Here is a 25,651-nt window from a genome sequence, read left to right as displayed (position 1 = left end):
TGTTATTTTGGGGAAGGCCGTAAAATTCGCTAAACGGCCTGTCCTCGAATTCTAAGTATTTTAATATATACATTTAGAGGGCCCCGCAGCTTGTGCATTTTTTGTTTGTCGAGGCTCGTCTCATTCATTATTAAAAAGAATTTGCAATGTCATGGAAATACATCTCAGACCACGTCACAATCAATGTACCCGTGATTAGAGACACATTTCGATTTCGTTGAGATTTGGATTTGGGTCACATAAATGTGCACCCGAGTTTAAGGAGATAACATTATTAAATACGCGCCTAAAGCGACTAGCGCAGGGTTATTTTGAGAAAAGGCCGTGAAGTTCGCTAAGCGGCCGATCCCGAGTTCTAAGTAATTAACACATACATTTGTGAGGGCCCCGCAATCTATATATTTTACTAGGCGAGGCTCATCTCATTTATTTTAAATGGACAAATCCTAAAGCGACTACATCTTTTCTATTAAAATTAGTCTCTAAAATAAATAAAGAAAATCCTAATTAATTACGAGCTTTTTTTTATTTAAGAAAGCATGGCATACTAATTGCTATATTAATACAAATATTGATGAACAAGAATTTTACTAAAAAAAATTCGAAATTATAAATAAAATAAAAATTTGACAACTAATATTCAAAAGAATCAAATATAGTTAGATTGAAGCTCGCATTGTTATATATAAAAAAAACTATTGGAATTAATTATTCACAACCATTTGAAACTGGATTTAACCATAATTACTAAAGCTTAATAGAAAGTTTATTAGACTTAAACGTTCTTCTAATTTTGTTTGAACTCAAATCATGCCTTAATACCTAATTCACGAAATTTAGTTCAAATTCATGCCTTAGCTAAATTTAAGTACTTGTTCACAATTAACCTACTGTTGATAATCTTAGAACCTTCATAGCTAGTGAATTAACCCGTTTTGCCAAGCCGATTCATTAAAGACTAACTTATGTTATTTTCTCTTATTCCAATTATTATTCAATAATACATAAAATAGCCTAAATACAATCAATAAAAGGAACAGAGAAAAAGCGAAATTAAAACTTCAAAATTCGATTCTTCATATGTATTCATGCTTCCACATTTTTAGCTTGCAATAACTAGTATTACATTCGTGTACCTGGTATTGGAAAACAAGAGAAGATGAAGCTGAGAAGCAGCAACAGTAGTAACAATGTAGCACAACAACGACAGTCCAGCAACACAGGAATAGACCAGTAACAGTAGGAATAGTAGAAAACCCAGGAGACTATAAACGACTCCAAGTATAGAGAAGAAGTAAAAGGCAGGAAGGTTCTGACTATTTCAGATCTTAAGCGAGGCAATGAAACAGTAACTATTCTTTTTCAACTTCAAAACTCTCCAAAATGAATTCTGCCCCTGTATATTCAGTGTATCCAGAATGTATATCGGGTGTATACTTCTCACTCCGCCCCCTCTTTTTTTCTTCTCTCTATCTAGTTTTTCCTCTTTTTTTTTCCACCCCTTCTTCCTAAATTTTCTCTTCTATTTATAGCAAAATTTTCGAAATTTTCAGATTTGATTTTTTATTATTTTATTATTTTTTTAATTAAAAGAAATCCCACTTACAAATTGCTTTTATTTTTTTAGAAAAAGAAATCCCACCTTTATTTACTTTTATTTTTAAAATTCTAACTTTAATTACTTTATCTTATTTAAAATCCCACTTTTTATTTTTTTTAAAAGAGAATCTCACTTTATTTAACTTTTCTTTAAAAAACAAACCACTATCTTTTCTTTTTCTTTTAAAAATGCTACTTTCAATTACTTTAAATTTTTTTAAATTTTCAGATACCTTTATATTTATTTTTTAATTCCAACCTTATTTTACTTTTAAATTTTTTAAAACTTTTTAATTTTTTTTAAATTTTCTACATTCTTTTACTTTTTTTATTTTTTTATTTTTTATTTTTTTAAAATCATTTCCGAAATTACTATATATATATATTTTTTAAAATAAAAATAATAAATAAAATAAAATATTTTCGGATTTTTTTTATATATAAAAAAACAAAAAATAAAACTATTAATAGTGATAATTCACTTTTTATTTTTTATTTTTTTGGTTTTGTTTTGTGTTGGACAAAAATGAAGAAGGGGTGTTGGGTTAATGGAGCGGACCGGATCGACCCGGTTTGAAACGGACCGGGTCATGGGGAAAGTTGGGCAATTATTTGGGCCTGTGGTTTGAAATTGAAGAAGTGGCCCAATCCGATTTTTCTTTGTATTTTTGTTCTCTTTTCTTCTTTTATTTTTCTAAAACTAAATTATAAAAGTACTTAAATTATTATTAAGAACTAAATTAAGTTATAAAAGCGCAAATTAACTTCCAATAACAATTAACGCACAATTAAGTAATAATTAAGCATAAAATTGTTCATTTGGACATTAAATGCTAAAAATGCAAAAGATGCCTATTTTTGTATTTTTTATTAATTTAACAAATAAACATGCATAGACAAACATACAAATAGTTACACAAAATATCACAAAAATTGCACACCAAGAAAAATTATTTTATTTTTTTTGAATTTTTTGGGTGAAATTCTCATATAGGGCAAAAATCACGTGCTTACAGTGGGCGACCTAGAACATGAAATGAAAAGACAGAAATGTATTCTCGCATTATACTGGTGGGCGATCTAGAACATGAAATGAAAAGACAGAAATGTATTCCTGCATTATACTGGTGGGCGACCTAGAACATGAAATGAAAAGACAGAAATGTATTCCCGCATTATACTGGTGGGCGACCTAGAACATGAAATGAAAACAGAAATGTATGCCCGCATTATACTGGTGGACGACCTAGAACATGAAATGAAAACAGAAATGTATTCCCGCATTATACTGGTGGGCGACCTAGAACATGAAATGAAAAGACAGAAATGTATTCCCGCATTATACTGGTGGGCGACCTAGAACATGAAATGAAAACAGAAATGTATGCCCGCCTTATAGTGGTGTGCGACCTAGGACATGAAATGAAAAGACAGAAATGTATTCCCGCATTATACTGGTGGGCGACCTAGGACATGAAATGAAAAGACGGAAATGTATTCCCGCATTATACTGGTGGGCGACCTAGGACATGAAATGTAAAGACTGAAATGTATACCCTCATTATACTGGTGGGCGACCTAGGACATGAAATGTAAAGACTGAAATGTATACCCTCATTATACTGGTGGGCGACCTAGGACATGAAATGTAAACAGAAATGCATACCCTCATTATACTGGTGGGCGGCCTAGGACATGAAATGTAAACAGAAATGTATGCCCGCATTATACTGGTGGGCGACCTAGGACATAAAATGAAAAGACAGAAATGTATCCCCGCATTATACTGGTGGGCGACCTAGAACATGAAATGAAAAGACAGAAATGTATTCCCGCATTATACTGGTGGGCGACCTAGAACATGAAATGAAAACAGAAAATGTATGCCCGCATTATACTGGTGGGCGACCTAGGACATGAAATGTAAAGACTGAAAAGTATTCCTCTCGTTATACAGGTGGGTGCCTGTCTTCAACAACAACTTTGAAAAATCCTATTTGAGGGCGGATGAACCCAACATATCCTATTTGAGGGCGGATGAACCCAACATATCCTATTTGAGGGCGGATGAACCCAACATATCCTATTTGAGGGCGGATGAACCCAACATATCCTATTTGAGGGCGGATGAACCCGAAATATCCTATTCGAGGGCGGATGAACCTGAAATATCCTATTCGAGGGCGGATGAACCCAACATATCCTATTCGAGGGCGGATGAACCCAAAATATCCTATTCGAGGGCGGATGAACCCGAAATATCCTATTCGAGGGCGGATGAACTCGAAATATCCTATTCGAGGGCGGATGACCCGAAAATATCCTATTCGAGGGCGGATGACCCGAAAATATCCTATTCGAGGGCGGATGAACCCAAAAATATCCTATTCAAGGGCAGATGAACCCAACATATCCTATTCGAGGGCGGATGAACCCAAAATATCCTATTCAAGGGCGGATGAACCCAACATATACTATTTGAGGGCGGATGAACCCAACATATCCTATTTGAGGGCGGATGAACCCAACATATCCTATTTGAGGGCGGATGAACCCAACATATCCTATTTGAGGGCGGATGAACCCAACATATCCTATTTGAGGGCGGATGAACCCAACATATCCTATTCGAGGGCGGATGAACCCAAAATATCCTATTCGAGGGCGGATGAACCCAAAATATCCTATTCGAGGGCGGATGAACCCAAAATATCCTATTCGAGGGCGGATGAACCCAAAATATCCTATTCGAGGGCGGATGAACCCAAAATATCCTTAAGACTTGAAAATGTCTTACCTCGAATACTTGCTGGGGATAACACTGTTGGGGAATTATTTACTTACCTTCCTTCCCCACTCTGGGTTGTCCGACCCTCTTGAAACTTGGTCGAAACTCCATCGAGTATGCTTCTACATCTCGATGATCTGCTCGGGATAACACTGCTGAGGATAACTCTGCTGAGTAAAATATGTTATCTTACTCCTTCCAAAACTACTTCCTTTTAAGTAGGATGTTTCATTCCTCTGCAAACTGTTTCCTTTTGCAAAACTGATTTTTTATTTTATTTTATTATTATTATTTTTTATTATTTTTTTTTCTTTGTTTTGCTAGCTTCTTCCTTCGAAGACTACCTCCCTTAAAACTCGTTTTTCCTTTCCCCGAAAAATCGCTGAGGATACCGATTTTCACCAAACTTGTGTTGGACTCCTCGAAAATTTTCGAAATGAACGAAAATTTTCCCCAGTCTCATTATCTGACCTCACGCATTTTCATGACAACTGATGTAACTTGAAGATCATGCATGTTCATTGAGATGATCTGCTAGGGATAACACTCCCAATCTCTGTTTATCCGTGTCGCTGAAAGCAACCTTTTCTGTTGGGGATATCCCTCTTCTTTTGCGGTATAGCAAGTGAAACTTGGCATTTCCCCCGACCTTTTAGTCTCATATGAATTTCCCAAATCATGCACATTGCTCTCCGCGTTGTTCTTTCTTGATTTAGACCATTTGGATGTTCTAATCGGATCTGGTCTTGCATACTTGGAAAGCTGATGGCGGATTTTGAAGTCATTTCTCACTTGTTCTGACCAAATAGACTCTACTGGGGAATTTTTCTACGAAAGGAGAAAGATAAACAAAAAGGGAACTGAATAAAAGACAAAGTAAAAAGATGACTCTTTAACAAGAGAAACTATAAATAAAAGCCTATCAAACGTAGATACCGACTCTAATAATCATGACATGCACATGTGGCCTATCCTCTGTCGTCAGTCGTCTTTCAAGATTTTCCCTTGGCGATTCCCCATCTGATTCTCAATCTTATTCGACTTGTAGTGCCCGAAGGGTTTTCACTATCAAGCCTTTCTTATTTTGGTTTTCTCTCAGCTTTCATCGCCTTATGGTGTTCGTAAAGATTTTCACCGATAAGACTCTCTCATTTGTATCACTTTCCAGCTGGGGATTTGGGGTTGCCGATATGACTCTTTCTGCTGGGGATTCTTTTCGGCTATCAATTCATGTCTAATCCATGATCCTTTTCTCTGTTGGGAATTGGGGTGCTATCCCCGACTTCCGTTTATATGACTTGGCATCTTTCGAGGATTGGTCAAAAGGTCTTTCTTTGGACCGTAATGTGGGGTTTTGGATAGGGCTAGAAAGAAAGGGTATTAAAGGCTAAAACACAAAATAAATTTGGGGTTCACAGTTACAACCTTCGGAACCATATTTGCTTACAACAAGCGCAACTCTTGCCCCAGAGTCTAGCTTGGGGATTTTTATTTTTGTTATATTATTTTACACTATGCATACTATGCACATTATGCACCCTATGACCGAGTCGTGAAGCACCTACGTATCCTCTTTGAGGAATCAGGTCAAACGTAGTTCCCAATTCCTTTTTTTTTACCTATTATTTTCTTTTCTTTTCTTTCTTTTTCTCATTTCTCCTTTCTCTTTTCTCGTTTTGTTGTTTTCTTTTCTTTATTTTTTTCTTTCTTTTGTTTACCTACTATGCTTGTGTTTTCTAGTCGTTGCTACTGATTCCGAACGAGGGGTACGAAAGAAAAATAAATAAGGCTCAAAAAGGGGTAACAAAGGATAAAGTGTTTAGGTAGCAGAACAAAATGCCTTCGTCATTCCAGTCTTCAAAACATGCCAATGCAAACAACACAATCAAACAAAGATTTGTAGCCTCTTCTGATGGTGCTGGACTTGACAATTATATTCACACATTTACTTTTTCATTTGTCATTTCTAAAGCACTGTTGGACGACACTCTCACTCTCATTATCATGAAAGGCGAATCTTGCTTTTAACGGGTTTCTTTGTGTTTCACTTGCCCTAGTTCCGTATGACTCGAGCTCCGAATAATCTCAAACCGTCCTTATTTCCTTTAAATGTTCTGATCACCTTTCCGGGGTTTTATGATTAACTTTTAAGATTAGGCCCAAATTGCGTGCGCATGTCATGTCACTAGAATCAGCGCTGAACAAAAATGATAAAAGGACTAAACAAAAAGATGACTGGAAATAATAAAAGACCGGATTTTGCATTAGACTACCGGTGAAATGGTTTGAATAACAAAACAAACAAACCAGAATAAAATCCTAAAACAACCTGGACAAAACTTAAACAAACCGCTATGACAAAAATGGAAAGATAAGAAGGTTTGACACAAGACAACATCCGTATTACAATCCTAAGAATAATTCGGACAACAGAAATGACAACAAAATAAGCCACCACAAGCTTCTCTCTTGCTGACCAAGGAACGGAGCGTCCTCCCACTTTATCAAAACTGGCATCTTAGCCACTGAGCTTCACATCAGTATTGCCCAGACCATTACCAACTTCAATATCATCAACCTTAGTCAACAAATTCCCAATAGGACTCTAGTGCTTCTGTCATCAAGTCTGATCCCCGCAAAGTGTGCTTCTGGATCTTGTATTACCACAAACCAACCACCTTCTTTCTTTGTGATTCAAAACAAAACAGGTTAGAATGGACTCAGTCAGTCCTCATTATTAACAACATCTTTTCCCTTTTTTCTTTTTTTTTTTCATTTTTCTTTCTTTTTTTCGATTGTTTTTCATTTTTTTCGATTTTTTTTTCAATTTTTCTTTTCTCTTTTTTTCGTTGTGGTCGAATCTTATGGAGATTGCCTACGTATCATGACCCCGCATGAATCAGACCTTGCGTAGTTCGGACAAAATGAAAGGTAACAAACTGGGTTTCAAAGGTTTAAAGATGACCTACAAACTCGAAAATCAAACAACCCACATATTCTAATCAAAAGATTTACAAACTCAAAAAAAAAAGGCCAGCTCCCTTTTTCCGTTTGACAAATGCAACCAAATGGTTATTTTTGCAAATGTGGCCCCTTCCAAATTTCACGTGAATTTTGAGTTCGGGGAAGATTATTTTATGACACTTTACAAACTTGTCCGTTCTTTTACGAAAATAGCCTTTCGACAACTGAAAGATACTCTAAGGCTATTTCGGCAAAAACGGTTTAAGACGCGGCCGAAGTTGGCTCGGCTTATTTTGACTAAAAATTCAAACGGTATTCACCTGACCGCTGACTCTTTGTTTTTTTTCAAATTACAATAAAACCTGGTATTGCAAACACGGCCCTTCAGCACCTCGGGGACGAAAATTTTTAAGGCTGTGTGGATCAACTGGACCCAAATCCTAAAAAAAATGACCCAAGGTGGCTGTTTATACAAAGTCAGCCCTCCGGCGTCCCTTTCGGGAACATTCGGCTATTTTTGACAAAACAGCATCACCCGATTTATTTATGACTCTTTTGAAATTTTGACACACATATATATATATATATATATATATATATATATATATATATATATATATATATATATATATATATATATATATATATATTTTGCAATTTTTTGCAAAAGGGGAGGTTGGACATCACCCGACTTATTTATGACAAAATTAAAATTTTGATATGTTTTTTTTGTTTATTTATTTGTTTTTGGCTATTTTAGCAAAAGGGGAGGTTGGACCCGATGAGGGTTGCCTACGTATCTCACATCCGGTGAGAATCAAACTCGCGTAGTTCGGGAACATGAATAAAGTAAATAAATTAACTCTTTTTTTTTCTTTATTATTTTATTTTTTTGAAGGAAAGACTTATAAAGAAGAAAGGAAGCATTTTGCAAAGGAGAAAAAGATTTTAAAATTTCGAAAGATTTTTTTTTGAATTTTCGAAAGAAAAACTTCTAAAGCGGAAAGAGAATATTTTTTGGAATTTTACTTTCAATGAAAGATATGCTTACAAAAAATATTTTTGAATTTTGGATTTTCTTTTCAATTTTGAAAGACGAATGAAAATATTTTCGGATTTTTTTGGAAGAAATTAAAAGAAAATATTTTTATTTTATTTTATTTTATTTTATTTTATTTTATTTTATTTTATTTTTTTATTTTTTTTTAAAAAATAATTAAAAAGACTTTCTAAAGAAATCAATAATGGAAAATATTTTTGGATTTTGTTTTGAAAATTGGGGGTCTAAAAAACTTTTCTAGACTTTTTGGCAAGACAAATACTTTTTGCAACAAATAAAGATATATATATTTTTTTGGAAATAAAGAAAAACTTTTTGGATATATATATATATATATATATATATATATATATATATATATATATATATATTGCAGCAAATAATAAAATCACGTTCAACGCACGACTCTCTTTATTTTTATTTTTGGCATTTTCATAAGCAAATAAATAAATAAAAAACCATTTTAAAAACAAGACTCTTTTTCATTTTTATTTTCATGGCAAGATAAACTATTTTCCTTTTCTATTTTTTTTTTTATTTCTTTTTTTGAAAAACAAGAGAGAACAACGACTCTTTTTTTCTATTTTTCCTTTGCTTTTAATAAACAAACTAATAAGACATTTTTTCATTTTCTCAGAATTTCGGCAGAGTTTTGACAGTATTTGGGCATTGGGGTTTTTCAAAAATAAACAATCAATTCCCTAACCGCTATTTTTTTTTTCAATTTCAACAATATTCCTAATATTCAAAAGTCGGTCAACACACAAGTCCGAATCAAATAAATGCGCAAGTAGCAGCAAGTAAGATGCATCAGGATGGTCATTTTCATTTTTTGGTACACCTGTCCTAGACAGACTCAACCCCTGTGTTGAGCCTCCAAAGTCAAATGCACGTGATGCAAACAAACGTTCCTACTAGGGATCTGGCATGAAGCTGAGTTATTCTAAGTTCATAACCTGGGTATTTGTTCTAGACTGTGTACCCGAGCGGACAACTCGAGTCGAGAAGGGGGCTACGTACCGGGGACCCGCGGGATCGTCCGGCTTTGTAACTTGTCCGGCCTCTTTCTTATTTCAGGTATTGACACTAATAGAATAGGGAGTCTCGACCAGCGAGCTTCTCCCCGGAGGTAAGAAGAGAAGGGTTTCGGCACACTTTATATACAATTCATATAATATCAAAGCGGTGAAAGCATCATTTAGCACATTAGGCATATATCATGTAACAAAATCAGATAAAACCAAATATAACAATTTATCTAAGCTCGAATTCTGAACCCTGAACAAAACGTTCTAGGTTAAGTCCCCAGCAGAGTCGCCAGAGCTGTCACACCTCCTTTTTACGTCCCCGCGAGGGGTGAAGGAGTTTTTCCAATTAAAGGACAATCGTAACGGGATTTTTATTTGTTTCAGAGTCGCCACTTGGGAGATTTAGGGTGTCCCAAGTCACCAATTTAATCCCGAATCGAGGAAAAGAATGACTCGGTATTACAGTCTGCGAACCAGAAATCCGGATAAGGAATTCTGTTAACCCGGGAGAAGGTGTTAGGCATTCCCGAGTTCCGTGGTTCTAGCACGGTCGCTCAACTGTCATATTCGGCTTGGTTATCTGATTTAATACATATTGAACATATGTGCGAATTTTAACTTTTAACCGCTTTTATCACTATTATTATTTTTATCAAGAATTGCAACATCGTGGAAACACATCTCGAACCACGTCACATCAATGCACCCGTAGTTGTTGGCTTATTTCAACTGTGTTGAGATTTGGATTTGGGTCACATAAATGTGCACCCGAGTTTAAGAAGATAACATTATTAAATACGCGCCTAAGCGACTAGCGTATCATTATTTTGGGTAAGGCCGGAAAATTTGTTAAACGGCCCATCCCGAAGTCTAAGCAATTTTAAAGCAAATATTTACCGAGGGCCCCGCAATTTTGTATTTTTATTCGGCGAGGCTCATCTCATTCTTATTTTTTTAAAAAGGAATTTGCAACGTCATGGACACGCATCTCGAACCACGTCACAATCAATGTACCCGTGATTAGAGACACATTTCGACTCCGCTGAGATTTGGATTTGGGTCACATAAATGTGCACCCGAGTTTAAGAATGTAATTTAATTCAATCGCGTCTAAAGAGTCTAACGCGTTATTATCTTTGGGGAAGACAGTGAAATTCACTAAACAATCCATCCCAAATTCTAATATTTATTATGACCAATTATTAAGGGCCCCTCAATTTGCATTTTTTATTTGGCGAGGCTCGTCTCATTATTTTTAAAAAGGATAATCTTAGCATGACTACATTTTCTATTTTTCGTTTTCTAAAATAAATGAAGAAAAGGTCCTACTTTATTTACATACTTTCGAGTTATTATAGTCAAGTTTCGAAAGTGAGTCGTTTAAAGAGTTTACATGGACAACGGATATAATGTTCTATATACAGACAGTAAAAGAAGGAAAAGACTACATTAAACTACAACTTCAAATCTTTCTCATTTTTTGCATTCATGCTTCGAGTGACTTACAAGATGAACCAGTGTATCAGTTTGTGTACCTGGTATTTGGAAAGCAAGGAAAGAAGATGAAGATCAGTAGAAGCAACAGTAGTGTAAATACACAGCAACAACAGCAACCCAGCAGCAATTCGACCCAGATTCAAGGCCCAGAAAACTTTGAAGAAAACCGAACAACTCAATAGAACAAACTCAAAAGTATGTAAACAAACTAAACAGCAACAACTCACGCGTGTATTAAAACCCGAAACTAAACTCGTTTCTCACTTTGTCTTTGTTTTCTCTTTTTAAACTCTATCACACTCTCTTCAGATTTTCAGAATGTATTCCTCTCTCTCTAAGTAAGTCTTTCAAGTTCAAGTCTAATATTCAAGTCTAGTCTTTAAAATGTGTCAAATGATTCTATTTATAACAAGACTCTTGTCTTGAATCCCCAACCCTAAATATTCCCCCAATTGCATGCTTTGTCCCCACTGCTTAATGTTTTCTTTATTTTAAACCCTTGTCCCCCATGCCCACATGTTTTGTCCCCCACTACATTAAATAAATATATCAATCCCACCTCATTACATCTTGTCCCCCATGCTTAACATAAATAATTACATTATTCCCACCCCACTACATTATGTCTTGTCCCCCATTATATTAAACAATTGTTCAAATGTTTAATTCCAAAAATACCCCTCCGACCTTATTGAAATTACCATTTTACCCCTGAACGTACTGCAATTTACCAAACTATCCCCTCAGCTATAACCAATTCACCTAATCGATCTCAACCAAAATACAGCAAATATGACCAATTTCTAAACAAATTCAACAACAAATCTCATGAACACAGATTGAATCATACAGCTTCAAATTAATGGGAATAAGTTAACCATATTGGGAACCAATCCTGGTTAACTTAGACCAAAATGAATGAGCAAAAAGACAACAATATCAACAACAAAAATACATGATTCAAACTAAATCAACAAATCAAAAACCAAAACAAACTCACATTAAATTACTGGATTAAAAACGAACTTCAAACACAGAATGAACATGCATTAAATCTATATTAAACAACATGACGGATCCAAATGATTAAACCAACATATTTTCATATTACAACTAAATTCTTTTAAACAAATAAAAACAAACCGAAGAAGAAATAATTATGAATTTCAACTTGAATCTAACAACATTAACAATTTCTGAAAAAATACATAAAACACATGAAACAAACTGAAAAATTAACAGAACGATGAACACGAACAAAACAAGAATCCAACATTTACCGATTTTAGATTCGAGAATATCAAAACAAAACACGGACAAAAATGAAACTCAAACCCACTAACCGGATCGAAACAACGAAGAACTTGGATGAAAACAAATCTGTCTGGAAACGATTGTCACACCAAGACTGCCAACGACCTAACGGATCTTGAATTCAACGACAAACCCACCTTCCTTTTAACCTTGATGAACTCAAAACAACAAACGACGACCTCGACCAAAGCTCGAATAAACGAAATGGTGAGGTCTCGGTTTGGTTTTGGACTGAGGGCGATGAAAACAAAAGTGAAGCAACTGCGATTTGGTTTTAAAACAGCTGCTCGTCGTGGCAACAACAACGCAGCAGAAGCAGCCGCTGGACGGGCCAAGGCAGCAACGGGGGTGGTCGTTTGACGATGGACGCTGGTGGTCGACTGAAGAAGATAAAGTAGTGGCGATGGGGTTGAGAAGAAGACGCAGCAACATCCATGGGTGTCGAGCTCAAGCTCGAGCTTGACGAAGAAGATGAAGGCAGAAACAGCGAGGTCTGTTTGGACGTAGCAGGAGACGCAGCAACGGGACAGTAGGGTATTTGGTGCCTACTGCTACGTCCCGAGCTTGAGTCTCATTGCTGCCATCGTCGAGGTGAAGCAGAAGTAGTCGAGGCAGCTAGAGGTAGCTGAAGAAGACGCAGCAGCAGCCATAGGTGTCGAGCTCAAGCTCGAGCTTGACGAAGAAGATGAAGGCAGAAACAGCGGGGTCGTTTGGTGTGGCTATGGAGGTTCGACGTGGGGGGAAGCTGGACGAAGCAGCAAGGGGTCGTTTGGGCATGAAAGAGAAGACGATGGAGGCTGGGCAGCCATTGGAGGGGCTTGGAGAGTTTTGGAGAAGAAGAGGGAAAGAGAGAGGGGGCGGATGAGTTTTTTAGGGTTTTCTTGCTTTGTTTTTGTGCAATGTAAGATAGGGAGATGGGGTGTTGGGTATTTGGGTTATGGGGCAGACTGGGTCGACCCGGTTTGAAGTGGACCAGGTCATGGGGAAGGTTGGGTATTTTTTGGGCCTGTGGCTTGAATTTGAAGAAGAGCCCAATTCCGATTTTCTTTATATTTTTGCTCTCTTTTCTTCATTTATTTTTTCTAAAACTAAATTCTAAAAATTCTTAAATTATTATATAGAACTAAATTAAGTTATAAAAGCGCAAATTAACTCCCAATAACAATTAACACATAATTAAGTAATAATTAAGCATGAAATTGTACAATTTGGACATTAAATGCTAAAAATGCAAAAGATGCGTGTTTTTTGTAATTTTTAATTTTTGTAAAACAAACTTAGTTACTAACAATTGTAGAATTAAATCCTACATGCAAAATGCGACATATTTTTGTATTTTTTATTAATTTAACAAATAAACATGCACAGACAAATACAAATAATTATCCAAAATGTCACAAAAATTCTCAAAATTGCACACCAAGGAAAATCGTTTTATTTTGAATTTTTGGGAGTAATTCTTTCATAGGACAAAATCACGTGCTTACACTCACTTCACAAAGCACGTTAGGTGCAAGGGATAGTTGGATTGCACTCAATGCATCTCCTTCAATCTTCTTCTTGTCGGGAGATGATATATCCTTAGGATACTTTCCGTCAATAGCATGGATTGAACCTTCCCTCCGTAGTAATGCCATCATCTGGATCTTCCAGATATTGAAGTTGTTGCGTCCACTGAATCTATCAATTTCAAACTTCATGGAACTCATCTTTGCTTGTTCTTCCTCCTTGGATAGTTAAAGAATCATGTTGCTCTGATACCAATTGTTAGCGGAAATTTAAAAGAAAGAACACAAGATTTAACGTGGTTCGGATCAAAATAATCCTACGTCCACCAGAGAACAGTTGCCTTTTTAATATTAACAAAGGAAGAGGAGAGTTCCCAATTACACTTAAGAGAAATTCTCTCTTAACTCTCTACTCACTACAATGTGTTGTATTATTTTTGGGATGGTTTCTACAAATGAAGGAGTGCATCTATTTATAGAGGTAAAGACCTCCTCTTGATGTCATTGGTGACATCAAACTACCTCCTCTTGATGTCATGGGTGACATCAAAGGAGGAAGCTTCCTCCTAGCATCCACACCAACTCTTTCCACCAACTCTTCCAATTGGCATGCCATTGTTGACTAAACATAAACCAACATTTTCAGCATGCCATTGTTAACTAAACATAAACCAACATTTTCAATCTCCACCTTGGTTTGCGTTTCGAGCGTGTGAACAACTCTGGCCAAAACTTCTAAGCTTACTGGGCAACCCCGTTGTAAGAAACAAGAAGAATCAAACCATTGTTGAACATACCACCTCCACCTAGCAACTGTTCTCTTCGGAGTTGCATCAGTTGATGCACACCCCCGCCAAGTCCTTGCAGTGTGCAAACTTAGCGAGCGGGACTATCTTGGTCAACATGTCTGCAGCATTATCGTCTGTGATAACCTTCACGACCTTGATAGTTCCCTCATCAATAACATCTCGAATAAAATGAAATCTGACATCAATGTGTTTAGTGCGCTCATGAAATCTCTGATTTTTCATTAGATGAATAGCACTCTGACTATCACATCTAAGAGTTGATTCCAGCTGAACCAAACTCAATTCCGCTACTAAACTTTTCAACCAGATAGCTTCCTTTACCGCCTCCGCTGCTGCCATGTATTCTGCTTCTGTCGTAGACAAAGCGACAATCGACTGCAAAGTCGACTTCCAACTGACGGCACTGCCAACGAGGGTAAAGATGTATCCAGTTGTGGACCTTCTTCTGTCAAGATCTCCTGCATAGTCAGAATCCACATAACCGAGAATTGAAATACCTGTACCACTTTTTCGAAAGGTAAGACCAACACCAGAAGCTCCTTTGAGATATCTCAATATCCACTTGACAGCTTCCCAATGCCTCTTTCCTGGGTTGGACATGTATCTACTTACCACACTTACAGATTGAGCAATATCTGGACGTGTGCATACCATAGCATACATAATACTACCAACTGCACTGGCATAAGGAATCTTTGACATATGCTCCACCTCATCCTCGGACTGAGGCATTTGTGACTCTGAAAGTTTAAAATGAGGAGCTAATGGTGTACTTACAGGCTTGCACGTTTGCATATTGAATCTCTCGAGAACCCTTTCAATAGTAATAATTGTGTAAATGGAAATACTAGATGTAATAATAGAATTTTAAGCATATGGAAATACTAAAATACGGTACTACCACTGGAAGGAAAGGGAAGATGTATGTTTTGTTGCCTTATAAAAGGTTCTATTGCAATTTAATCTGTTTGAACTTTGAACCTTCAGTCCTACTGTACATTCACTCAAAAGTAAAACATCTAATTGCTACTTTTATAGCTATTAAATATTTGAATCATTAGAATGACACTTCCGTTGTAGTCTAGGTGGTTAGGATACTCGGCTCTCACCCGAGAGACCCGGGTTCAAGTCCCGGCAATGGAATTTCCTTTTTCATTTACCTATTTTGTAGGCCTTTTTCTTTTCCTTTTTGTTTTTCAGTTCTAAGTAATATGCAATGAGAAAGTGCACACCCTGCAATTGCAGTATTAGTTGTTCTATTCAACTAAGCAGCAAATATGTATAATTTAGCCAGTCAAACATATACATACACTTTGTGATCTCCAATCCTATCAATGGTGAGAAGGATGAAATAATGGAAAAAAACACGAAAACTAAGAAATAGTTTGCAGGGCATCCTTTTTCGCAGGGCTATAGCTGCCGTAAATATAAGAGCCAAATCCCCAGAATGTAATAATCAAAGACAGAATCTTGAAACCACTCATAGGATCATGCAACAATATAACAGCAGCAATGCTCGTGACTGGTACTCTTACCGCGTTAAGGACACCGGCCAAAACAGTAGAGGAGAGGAAAACAACTGCAGTGGCTCCCAAGACACCCAACTGAAAAGTGATTATTCCCCAAACACTTTTTCAGCTAGAAAAATAGCTGGATTACTAGATAAATGAGTATTTGAGATATATTGTGGTTATTGTGAACAACAATCCGTTGTAGTCTAGGTGGTTAGTATACTCGGCTCTCACCCGAGAGACCCGGGTTCAAGTCCCGGCAACGGAATTTCTTTTTTCTTTTACCTATTTTGGCCCTTTTTTTGGGGTATTTAGAGTATTAATTCTAGGAAATTTTACCTCCTATAGCAAATATTGATACATTATTTATTATAAATAAATATATTTTTAAAAAATTATCTCTTATAGCTACCTTTTAATTTTTATAGCAAAATATTTATTTATGGTCACTTTCAAACCATTAATATGTTGTGTATTATTTTTCTATCTTTGTCCTCCTTGAATATCGCCGGCATCGCATTCTTATCCTCTATCTCTTCCATTCGCTTCTGTGTCGCAGCGTCAAAGTAAGGTCCCTAAAAGCGCCAGTTTGAGCTCAGACTATGTGGCCAAGACACTAATTGGAACATCTGTATACACTGTTAGCAATTCTAACAATGAATTCGTGCTCATTTCGGACCCTAACGGTGCTAAATAAATCGGATTATTGTGCTTCCGTCAAGAGGATGCCGTTCTCTGACCGGGAAGAGCCAATCGGATTATTCTGCTAAATCAATCGGATTATTGTGCTCCCTCTCTCCTACTTTCTCTTTCCTCTTTCTTCTCTTTTTCCCTCTCTCGGGATCGTCGTTCTCTAACCGGGAAGAGCCACATGGCACCAACGGAGCCGTGGGTTTGGGTAGCACCTCCTGCTCTAGCTCTGGTGTCGGAGCCGGATGAACTACTTTTTGGTGATCGGCGGTTTGAATATATGTGGATTGGGGACGGAGTTTGGGATGAGTCTACCTTTTTTTCATTGTATTTTAATACGTCGTTGTATTATATGTATTTCATTGTATTCGACAGCATGTATTCAATGTATTGTAGAATGTATTCATATGTTTTTTTAATTAATATAATTTATGTATTCAGATGTATATATGTATTCAAATGTATCTGCAGTATGTATTCATATGTTTTTACACTATAGATGACCTGCTATACTTCATGTATTCAATGTATTTTTATGTATTTAACTGTATTCAATGTAATTAGATAATTTCAATATATAAATCTATGTGTAAAGATACCACTAAAAAATATTTTAGTAAAGATACCACTAAAAAAAGAAAGGATGTATTGAATCTCTGAAGATTGCTCTGTTTTTGGGGTGTTTTTCGGTTGAAAATCTTTTCTATACTGGAAATATAAATTATGCGTGTTATAATTGAGTTTGTTGAGTTATATTAGGAGTCTATCGTGTTAATTGATTTACTTACCGTTTTTAAACAGCTGAAAACCTTTTTTTTCGCAAATTTTGTTACTGTATTCACGAATACAGCTCGCGAATACGGTCGAATTCATTACTGTATTCACGAATACAACTCGCGAATACATTCGAATACATTCTCTGCTTAGCTGGACTCCCTGTTTTCCGCCGAGTTTTGCTTCTGTATTCATGAATGTAGTTGCAAAAATACATCGAATACAATCTATAACAACTGAAAACATAGTTATAGGAAGTAATTTAGTAAATGATAGCTATGACAAGCTAATAATCACTAAAACATAGTGGTTTCTAAAATTTTCTCTTAATTCTATAAGAAAGTGAACATTCTAGCAACAATTGATAATTGAGAAATAACCACAATTTCAAAAGACACCAAAATTTAGCTATTTTTCATGTAAAGATAAAATCTGGATAAAAATATTCTTAAAAATCTGAAAAAATTCCAACATAATATATTGGAGTCAAATTTCTTATATATGAGATTCCAGCATACAACGACAACAACAACAATAACAACAATAATCCAGTAAAATTACACTAGTGGGGTCTGGGGAGGGTAATGTGTACGCACCCCTACCCCGAGGGAGTAGAGAGGGCGTTTCCGAAAGACCCTCGGCAAATTTTATCATAATGTGCTGGAATCTCATAATGTGTTGGAGTTAAACATAGTATACTAGAAGTTTACATGCATGAGCTCCAAAATCCACCAAACTTTACGTATTTCAGCTAGGGTATTTTTGTCAAGATTTTATCTCCGCATAAAATAGTAACTATTTTTCAATAATTTTACAAACGCTTGCTATTTTTTTATTACCAGTCCGAAAATTAGCAAGCCAGTGCTATTTTCACCTTATAATTTAGCCGTGCCTCATCCATTATTTCCTCTGCAAGAAGCCAACCATTGACACGACATAACAAGAACAACCCAATGTAATCCCACAAGTGGGATCTGGGGAGGGTAGTGTGTATGTAGACCTTATCCCTACCTTGTGAAGTGACACGACATAAGAAAAAAAAATATATTATATAATGGCTGCGAAAATTGCTCCAGCTAGCTCTGTCAATGAATTATACAGCAAGACCTTAGCAAGTAATTGTTATAGTTCGATCAATTTCACACTTTTACAAGTCATTCTTTACAATTGGGAAGAGCAAAGAAATGAAACCATTACCAGTTCTAAACAACCATTTCTGCTTCTTTGATACTGCTAGGAATCCCCACATCAAACCTCATAGTTGGCTTGTATTGCTCCGGGACTTCAGCACCAGCCTGTACACATATTTCCACCACTGCAGGAGCTTGTCCATAGAAGCTCCGAAGCTCTCGTTGCAATGGTTGATTTACATCGGGAACGTGCCACACATATCTCGGTGGTATTAGATCATCTAGCACTGCTGTCTGCCAACCGTGTTGCCCGTTTCGTTGTTGGTGCTTATGAGCTCCACAGTTTTGTGCTTTGTGTCCGCTTGGACCAACATGTACCTCCGGACAGTATCCGCAAACTCTCACCGGATACATCTTCATCAGCCTATTTGCTCCTACTCTCATTCTTTCCCACGCTTCGAGTGTTTCTTCAGCGAGCAACACCGTTTCTTCTGCACTCGACGGTGGTTCTACCTCTGCATCTGGTATCTCGGTTAAAATTGGAGGCATTGGAGATTCTGGTTCGGGATCAGGCAAATCACTTTCATCTGCATCAACGAATTCATTTTTTCCGGTCCATATGATTGGTTTTCTTCTCCTCTTGGTTGGATATTCAGGCATATCAACACCTGCTTGGATACAAAGCTCCACTACTGCAGGGATTCGAGGGATAGAAAATCTCTCCTCATGTGAAATTCGTTTCCCTAGGCGATCATATAAATGGTAGGATTCAAGTGGCACCATTATGTCTTCAAGAACTGCCTTTCCCCACTCATGATGTCCTTTGCGTTTTGAAGCTTGTGATCCTCTACATGACTTGAAAGGATGCCCAACAGGTCCCACATGGATTTCGTTACACCACCTGCAGAATTGGCACAACATGTAAATTCAAAACGTTAAGGATTTCGACGGAGACATAACTATGCAGTAAAACTTAAAAACATCTCTTAGTAATAAAGATCATGACACTCAAGTTAAGAGCTAAAGTAGCATTTGCCTATGCAAAAAGGAACAAAATGCAGGAGTCAAGTGCAACAATTTGCAGTTTGCTTATAAAGCTTAGGGCACGGGTCAAGTTGTCTCCGTGTGACCTATAGGTCACGGCCTCACGGGTTCGAGCCGTGGAATCAGCCACTGATGCTTGTGTCAGGGTAGGCTGCCTACATCACACCCCTTGGGAGTGTGGCCCTTCCCCGAACCCTACGTGAACGCGGGATGCTCTGTGCACTGGGTTCCCCCCCCCCTCCCTCCCCTTTTTAAATAAAGCTTAGGGCAATGGAAAGAGTTGCTTTGAGGCGCAGTGCCTTTTGAAACACTAATCTTATACTAATAAGTGGATCAGGAAGAAAATTACTTGCAACCATTAACAGGTACCACTTTCAAGAGCCGCTTGAGATTGTTAATCACTGTTATCCGTGCATTAAACACATTGTATGCAAGAGGAACTAGGCCTTTGATGACCAATCCGATTTTTGGTGGAGGCACACGTCTTTTAGGTAGTCGATTTTTCATTCTCTCCCTCGCAGCTCTCCGTAGCTCCACAATAGGTATTGGGAAGGGCTTCTTCTCCTTCCTCGAATAGTAACGAGGCAAATCTGCATTTTGCGGTTGATCGCATCGAATACCAGCGGCTTGGACAGGATGTAACTTCTCTGATGGACTTCTAAACTTCAATTTAACTGCCACCCCACTGCAACTTTGCTGCAAGCAGATTCAGACGATAGTTTTATTTCAAAAATAAGTAAGAAATGGATGGAGTAAATTCAACTCATAAGCAAATCCTGTCGCTCCAATAATTGCAGAAGCAAAGATCCGTGGTTTGACGTAACTAAGGCAATGATACCCACTAACAGGCTAGTTTTATCAGAGAAAAGGAAAGGATCCAAGTGAGGGATCCATGTATCAAATCACCTAGTAGAGTCACATGAAAGCTTAGGCACAGATGGAAAAACCAATAAAAGCTAATTGACAATGTTTACGAAGGATGCTCTTTGACAACAACATTTGTCACTACACACCATTATGGATTCGTAGCCAAATCTTTTGGTCACCACACTGTCCCTATTACTGTTAAATCATAAAATTATGAACATAAGAAGGTATTTAATGGCTGTTCTGAAATAAAAAGAAAACCGTTTCTAGCTTGAACGATCTCGAACCAAAAGAATAAGGTGTGATAATTACTTTGCTCCTTTGATAAAAAAAAAAGTACTTAATCAATAATTACTCTGCTCCTCCTTTTTTCTAAGGTACTTTTGGTATGTTGCAAAAGTCTTTGACTTTTTCTTAAACTCCATGCCCAATCAAACACCACCATATAAGATGAAACGCAGGGAGTACACGACCCTTTTTTATGAAGCGGAGGAAGTACAAGACTTTGTCAGCATTAACAGATACGTCTCACAGACAAAGTTGCAATCACGGTGCCAAACAACTACTAAAGGTAGTTTGAACTAAAGAAAATATAATAGGATAAAATAGTGTGGTTATCAGAATGAACTAGACAAAATAGAGGAAAGCTCATTTTTGTAGGGAGAATGAAGTTAGACATGGACAATGTGGTAATCCCTCAACTATACAGATATTAACCACAGTACATAGAGGAGCTCCACGGCCGGATTACAACCTCATTGCATATTGCCTACAAAAGAAAGGTATAACATTCTATTTTACTACACCTACTCATGTTACATTTTAGGAGGACTTTTCTATGCCTCCCTTCCTTCAAAGAAGGTTGGAGCCTAGAAGTAAAAGACTTATCATAGAACAAACGTATGTATTGCTGAGTAGTCTTTCCAAAAAAACAGTGTTCCCAGTTCCCACTCTGCTTGTCAGGACATCACATTAGAGTACATACCAAACAAAACATTGCCACAAGGAGAACAAGCAGTTCATCAACATCGAATATAATAATAACAACAACTATACCTCAATCCTAAGCTAGCTGGTGTCAGCTACATTAACCATCAATATCTATTCAGCAGATATAATATGAAAAATATAGTTTATACCAAGCAAACTAGTGCAAGATAGAATCTGCAAACCTTCAAAGAATCAAGTGAACTTAGATTATGCTGGGGATTGCATCTCAAAATTCTGACTTTAGGTGGTTGAATTCTCCCTTTGCTATACACTAAAACTGTGGTACTGAGTTGGGAGTGTAGGCAGCCACAATCCATTCCTGCATTAAGAGAACTAGTTAGGCTCACACCTTACACTTGTATAGATAATAAAATCAAATGTGGAATAGATAGCACCAATTAGAGAGAACTGTCCAGCAAACATAAAAGAAACAACTCTTAAGGGGGAAAAAAAGGCATCAAATTGAGCAAAAATATTAGTCACAATCAGTATTATCAAAAGGCGCGCTTAAGCCCTGAAGCGAGACACAAAACTTGAGCGCTTTGCCTCGCTTAGCGGGAGCTTCAATGTCGTTCTCTAAGGCATATTTTTCCTTGTCAATAAGCGTAATCTTGAAAAGGCACACTAAATATTTCACTTTATCACAAAAAAAGTTCAATTGCCTTGTCTGTGTATTTTTTATTCTTGCTTATAATTATTACTCTTGTACTACATATACATATTTGTATATTTTCTCCATTTGTGCCTTTCTTAATTAAAGCCCACGCTTTATTTTAGCTTTGCGCTTAAAGCCCCAATGAACTTCAGAGTTTTTTTGCCCTTTTCACCTTTGACAACACTGGTCATAATCTCATTCAAGATATTTTAACATTAGAAAAAGGGAAATTATAATCGGTGCATTCATCACAGTAGTCATTTAATTTCATTAGTATAATTTATGAACCAGAAATCTAATAGTATTCAACATATTCCCCATTTTAATACACAAAATGAACTTTTATTTCAAGCTAAACTGAAAGTTCAATCAAGAACAGAAAAAAAAAATGAACTAAATTTATCCAAACGTCCGAAAAGCAGCCGAAGATAGTTATACCAATTAAATTATAGCTAAAAATGGCGTTACAAAAAGCTAAATATGGCAAAAGAAAATAAAATCAGAAAAAATTCTAATAGCATTACGGAAAAGTTTGGATATTACCTTAAATCACTTAGGTGAAGATTTCATTTGGCACGAAAAGATGGAGCCAAAAATCCTGTGGAGCTTTTGAGAAGAAGAAGCAGCAGCAAAACCAAGTAATACAAATTACTATTACCAGATAACGTTCAGTTTTGGGCCTGAAATAATTACGTCCAATAGCTTAATGGGCCCCTTAGATGGGCTGTTTAAGGGCCGAGTTTTTGGGCTGTTTGTATGGAGAAGGAAAAACAACGGGTCATTTGTATCTATACCTGTCACGTTTTAACTTGTGTCCGCTTTGCAAAAAAAAATTACAAACGTACCTGCTTTTTCGCATAACTTCAGCATAGGGGGTTAAAATAGCAAAAGACAATCATGCAAAATTTCAACATTCTAGTAGACGGGCCTGAAGTTCAGCTCTAGAGCTGAAGTTTTTGTTTTGTAAATGGCGAAGTTTTTGTTTTGTAACTGAAGTTTTGTTTTGTAACTGGCGAACTTCGGACGTGCTCTTTCTTTTTGTAGGTTGATGGACGACGATGTGCATGTGCTTTCCCTTTCTGAAGTCTCTCCCTGCCCTTTAAAAGATCTCAGGGCTTCCGTCCAGTTTGGAGAAACAAACCCTGGAGCCTTCCTCTCTATCCATTCCTTTTTCATAATCATAAAGGATGAAAATGCGTGTCTTTAGATCCCGTCTTTCTTGATTATGAATAAAGCTGGAGTTTTTATTTTGTAACTGGCGAAGTTTTTCTGATTTGCTCTTGTCCCCCTATTTGTTTCACAATTCCATCTTACATGAAAGAACTAGCTTCTACTGAACACAGAAGGTGCAAGTCCCAGTCCAATGTTACGATCCAAGTCTGTCAGTGGTCAAATCTTCTAATTCAGTTCACATATCTAGCAGAAAGAAAAAGCAAAAGAAAAGTAAAACTCATTAAGAAAATCGAAACCCAATAAACAAAACAATAACATAAAATAATACTTATAAAAAAGAATTCGGAACACTCAAGAGTGCACTTAATCATATAAAGCAGGGGGCCAAGTTGTAATAGCAACAGTAGCTATGAGTGTAATGTGTATCTCTTCTTCTTTGACATGGAGCCGACATAACTCTTTACTGTGACAGCTCATGCCAATATTTCTCCCTTTTTCCTTTCCTTCAAATACAGCACACAACCTAAAAAAAAAAAGAAGAAGAAGAAGAGGAAGAAAACGAAAGAGGAGAAGGAGGACTGAAGTTGTTTAAAAAGTGGGTACAAATTAAAAAAATTTAAAAAATGGGTATGGGTTAAATGGGGGCGACCAAATAAGGCGTCCCGTGCAATTTTTACAAAAATAACGGGGCATTTGCATCTATACCCGCTTTTTGGGTCACGTTTTATCTTGTGTCGGCTTTACAAAAAAATTGCAAGCGTACCCACTTTTTCGCGTAACTTAAGCATACGGGGCTGAAGTATGCTGAAGTAGCAAAGGCAATCACGCAAAACTTCAGCATTCTAGTAGACGGGCCTGAAGTAGCAAAAATTGTTGTACCAAGTGTGCTGAAGTTTTTGTTTGTAATTGCTGAACTTAAGTATAGTAGCTGAAGTTTTGTTCCCTATTTTGCTGAAGTTTTTGTTTGTAATTACTGAACTTAAGCATAGTAGCTGAAGTTTTGTTCTCTATTTGCTGAAATTTTTGTTTGTAATTGCTGAACTTAAGTATAGTAGTTGAATTTCAGCACTAAATAAGCTAAAGTTTTTTTGTCCTAGATTCATTAGTTTTGTCATTAAGCTTTTTCAAAAACTTCAGCAGAAGATACTGAAGTTATTTAGTTCATTTATAAAAACTTAAGCACTAAATAAGCTGAGAATTTTTTGTCCTGGATTCATTAGTTTTGTCATTAAGCTTTTTTAAAAACTTCAGCAGAAGATGCTGAAGTTATTTAGTTCATTTATAAAAATTTCAGTACTAAATAAGCTGAAGTTTTTTTGTCCTGGATTCATTAGTTTTGTCATAAAGTTTTTTCAAAAACTTCAGCAGAAGATGCTAAAGTTATTTAGTTCATTTGTAAAAACTTCAGCACTATATAAACTGAAGTTTTTGAAAAAGCTTTCTAACATACTAGATAAATAATCAGATTTCCAACAGTATCTAAATCATAAATTTTGAAAACAATAAACATGAAAAGAACAGAATTATCATAAAAAGAATCACTAAGTGTGACCTTAAACTTCCCGTGCGTTTAAATATTCACAAATTATTATCCACTAACTTACGTAATTATTTATAATTTATTTTTAAATAATCTGATAAACATACTTATGACAATCATCCCATGAACTGAAGTTTCATAGCAGCACCAGAAGAAGAAGAAGAAACCGAAGGAGGAGAAGGAGGAGGAGAAAAGAGGCTGAAGTTGTTTAAAAAGTGGGTACAAGTTAAATTTTTTTTTTTACAAAATGGGTATATGTTAAATGTGGGCGACCAAATAGGGCGCCCCGTGCAATTTTTATAAAAACAACACAGTATAGCCACTTCTAAAAATAACTAGATGATGTAACAGGCCCAATTGTTACTTTTTCTTCTTCTTCTTCTTCCTCTTTTTCTTCTTGTTTTCATCCTTTTAATATTTCTTGATCTATTGTTAATTACACATTTTCTAAGCCTTTAGGGAAAGAAGAAAGATAATAGGCTTTTGTATAATAACGTATAGAACCACGATTACATATATTGTTATTTATCTTTTGCATTATGGGCATTTTAATTTTTCTGAAATCATATTACTATACCGATCACTTTGAAACACTTGTCGAGTTTAATGCTTTATTATACAGTGATTAGATAATAATTCAAGTAGAATTTAAATTATTTCTACATAGGGCCTTTTTTATTTTAATTTTTTTTTGCATCACTAAGCCTTAA

The 25,651-nt window shown here is 36.4% G+C and overlaps 1 protein-coding gene and 2 non-coding genes across 3 annotated transcripts; 2 read left to right on the top strand and 1 right to left on the bottom strand.

Moving 5' to 3' along the window:
• The first annotated feature begins 15,637 nt into the window (after positions 1-15,637).
• Positions 15,638-15,710, top strand: TRNAE-CUC (transfer RNA glutamic acid (anticodon CUC)). Its single transcript has one exon. It is a non-coding gene; the product is annotated as a tRNA-Glu (tRNA).
• A 563-nt stretch (positions 15,711-16,273) lies between these two features.
• Positions 16,274-16,346, top strand: TRNAE-CUC (transfer RNA glutamic acid (anticodon CUC)). The gene has a single exon. It is a non-coding gene; the product is annotated as a tRNA-Glu (tRNA).
• A 2,226-nt stretch (positions 16,347-18,572) lies between these two features.
• Positions 18,573-22,864, bottom strand: LOC104218668 (APO protein 2, chloroplastic). Its single transcript, XM_009769209.2, has 4 exons — positions 22,772-22,864; positions 21,756-21,892; positions 20,066-20,412; positions 18,573-19,573 (listed from the first exon to the last, which is right to left on the bottom strand). The coding sequence occupies exons 2-4, from the start codon at positions 21,888-21,890 to the stop codon at positions 18,745-18,747; spliced, it is 1,311 nt and encodes a 436-aa protein (XP_009767511.1). The 5' UTR covers positions 21,891-21,892; positions 22,772-22,864; the 3' UTR covers positions 18,573-18,744.
• Positions 22,865-25,651: the final 2,787 nt, after the last annotated feature.

This window comes from Nicotiana sylvestris, chromosome 11 (assembly GCF_000393655.2).
Source record: "Nicotiana sylvestris chromosome 11, ASM39365v2, whole genome shotgun sequence".
NCBI classification, from domain to species: domain Eukaryota; kingdom Viridiplantae; phylum Streptophyta; class Magnoliopsida; order Solanales; family Solanaceae; genus Nicotiana; species Nicotiana sylvestris.
This window is presented reverse-complemented; position numbering and strand designations above follow the sequence as displayed.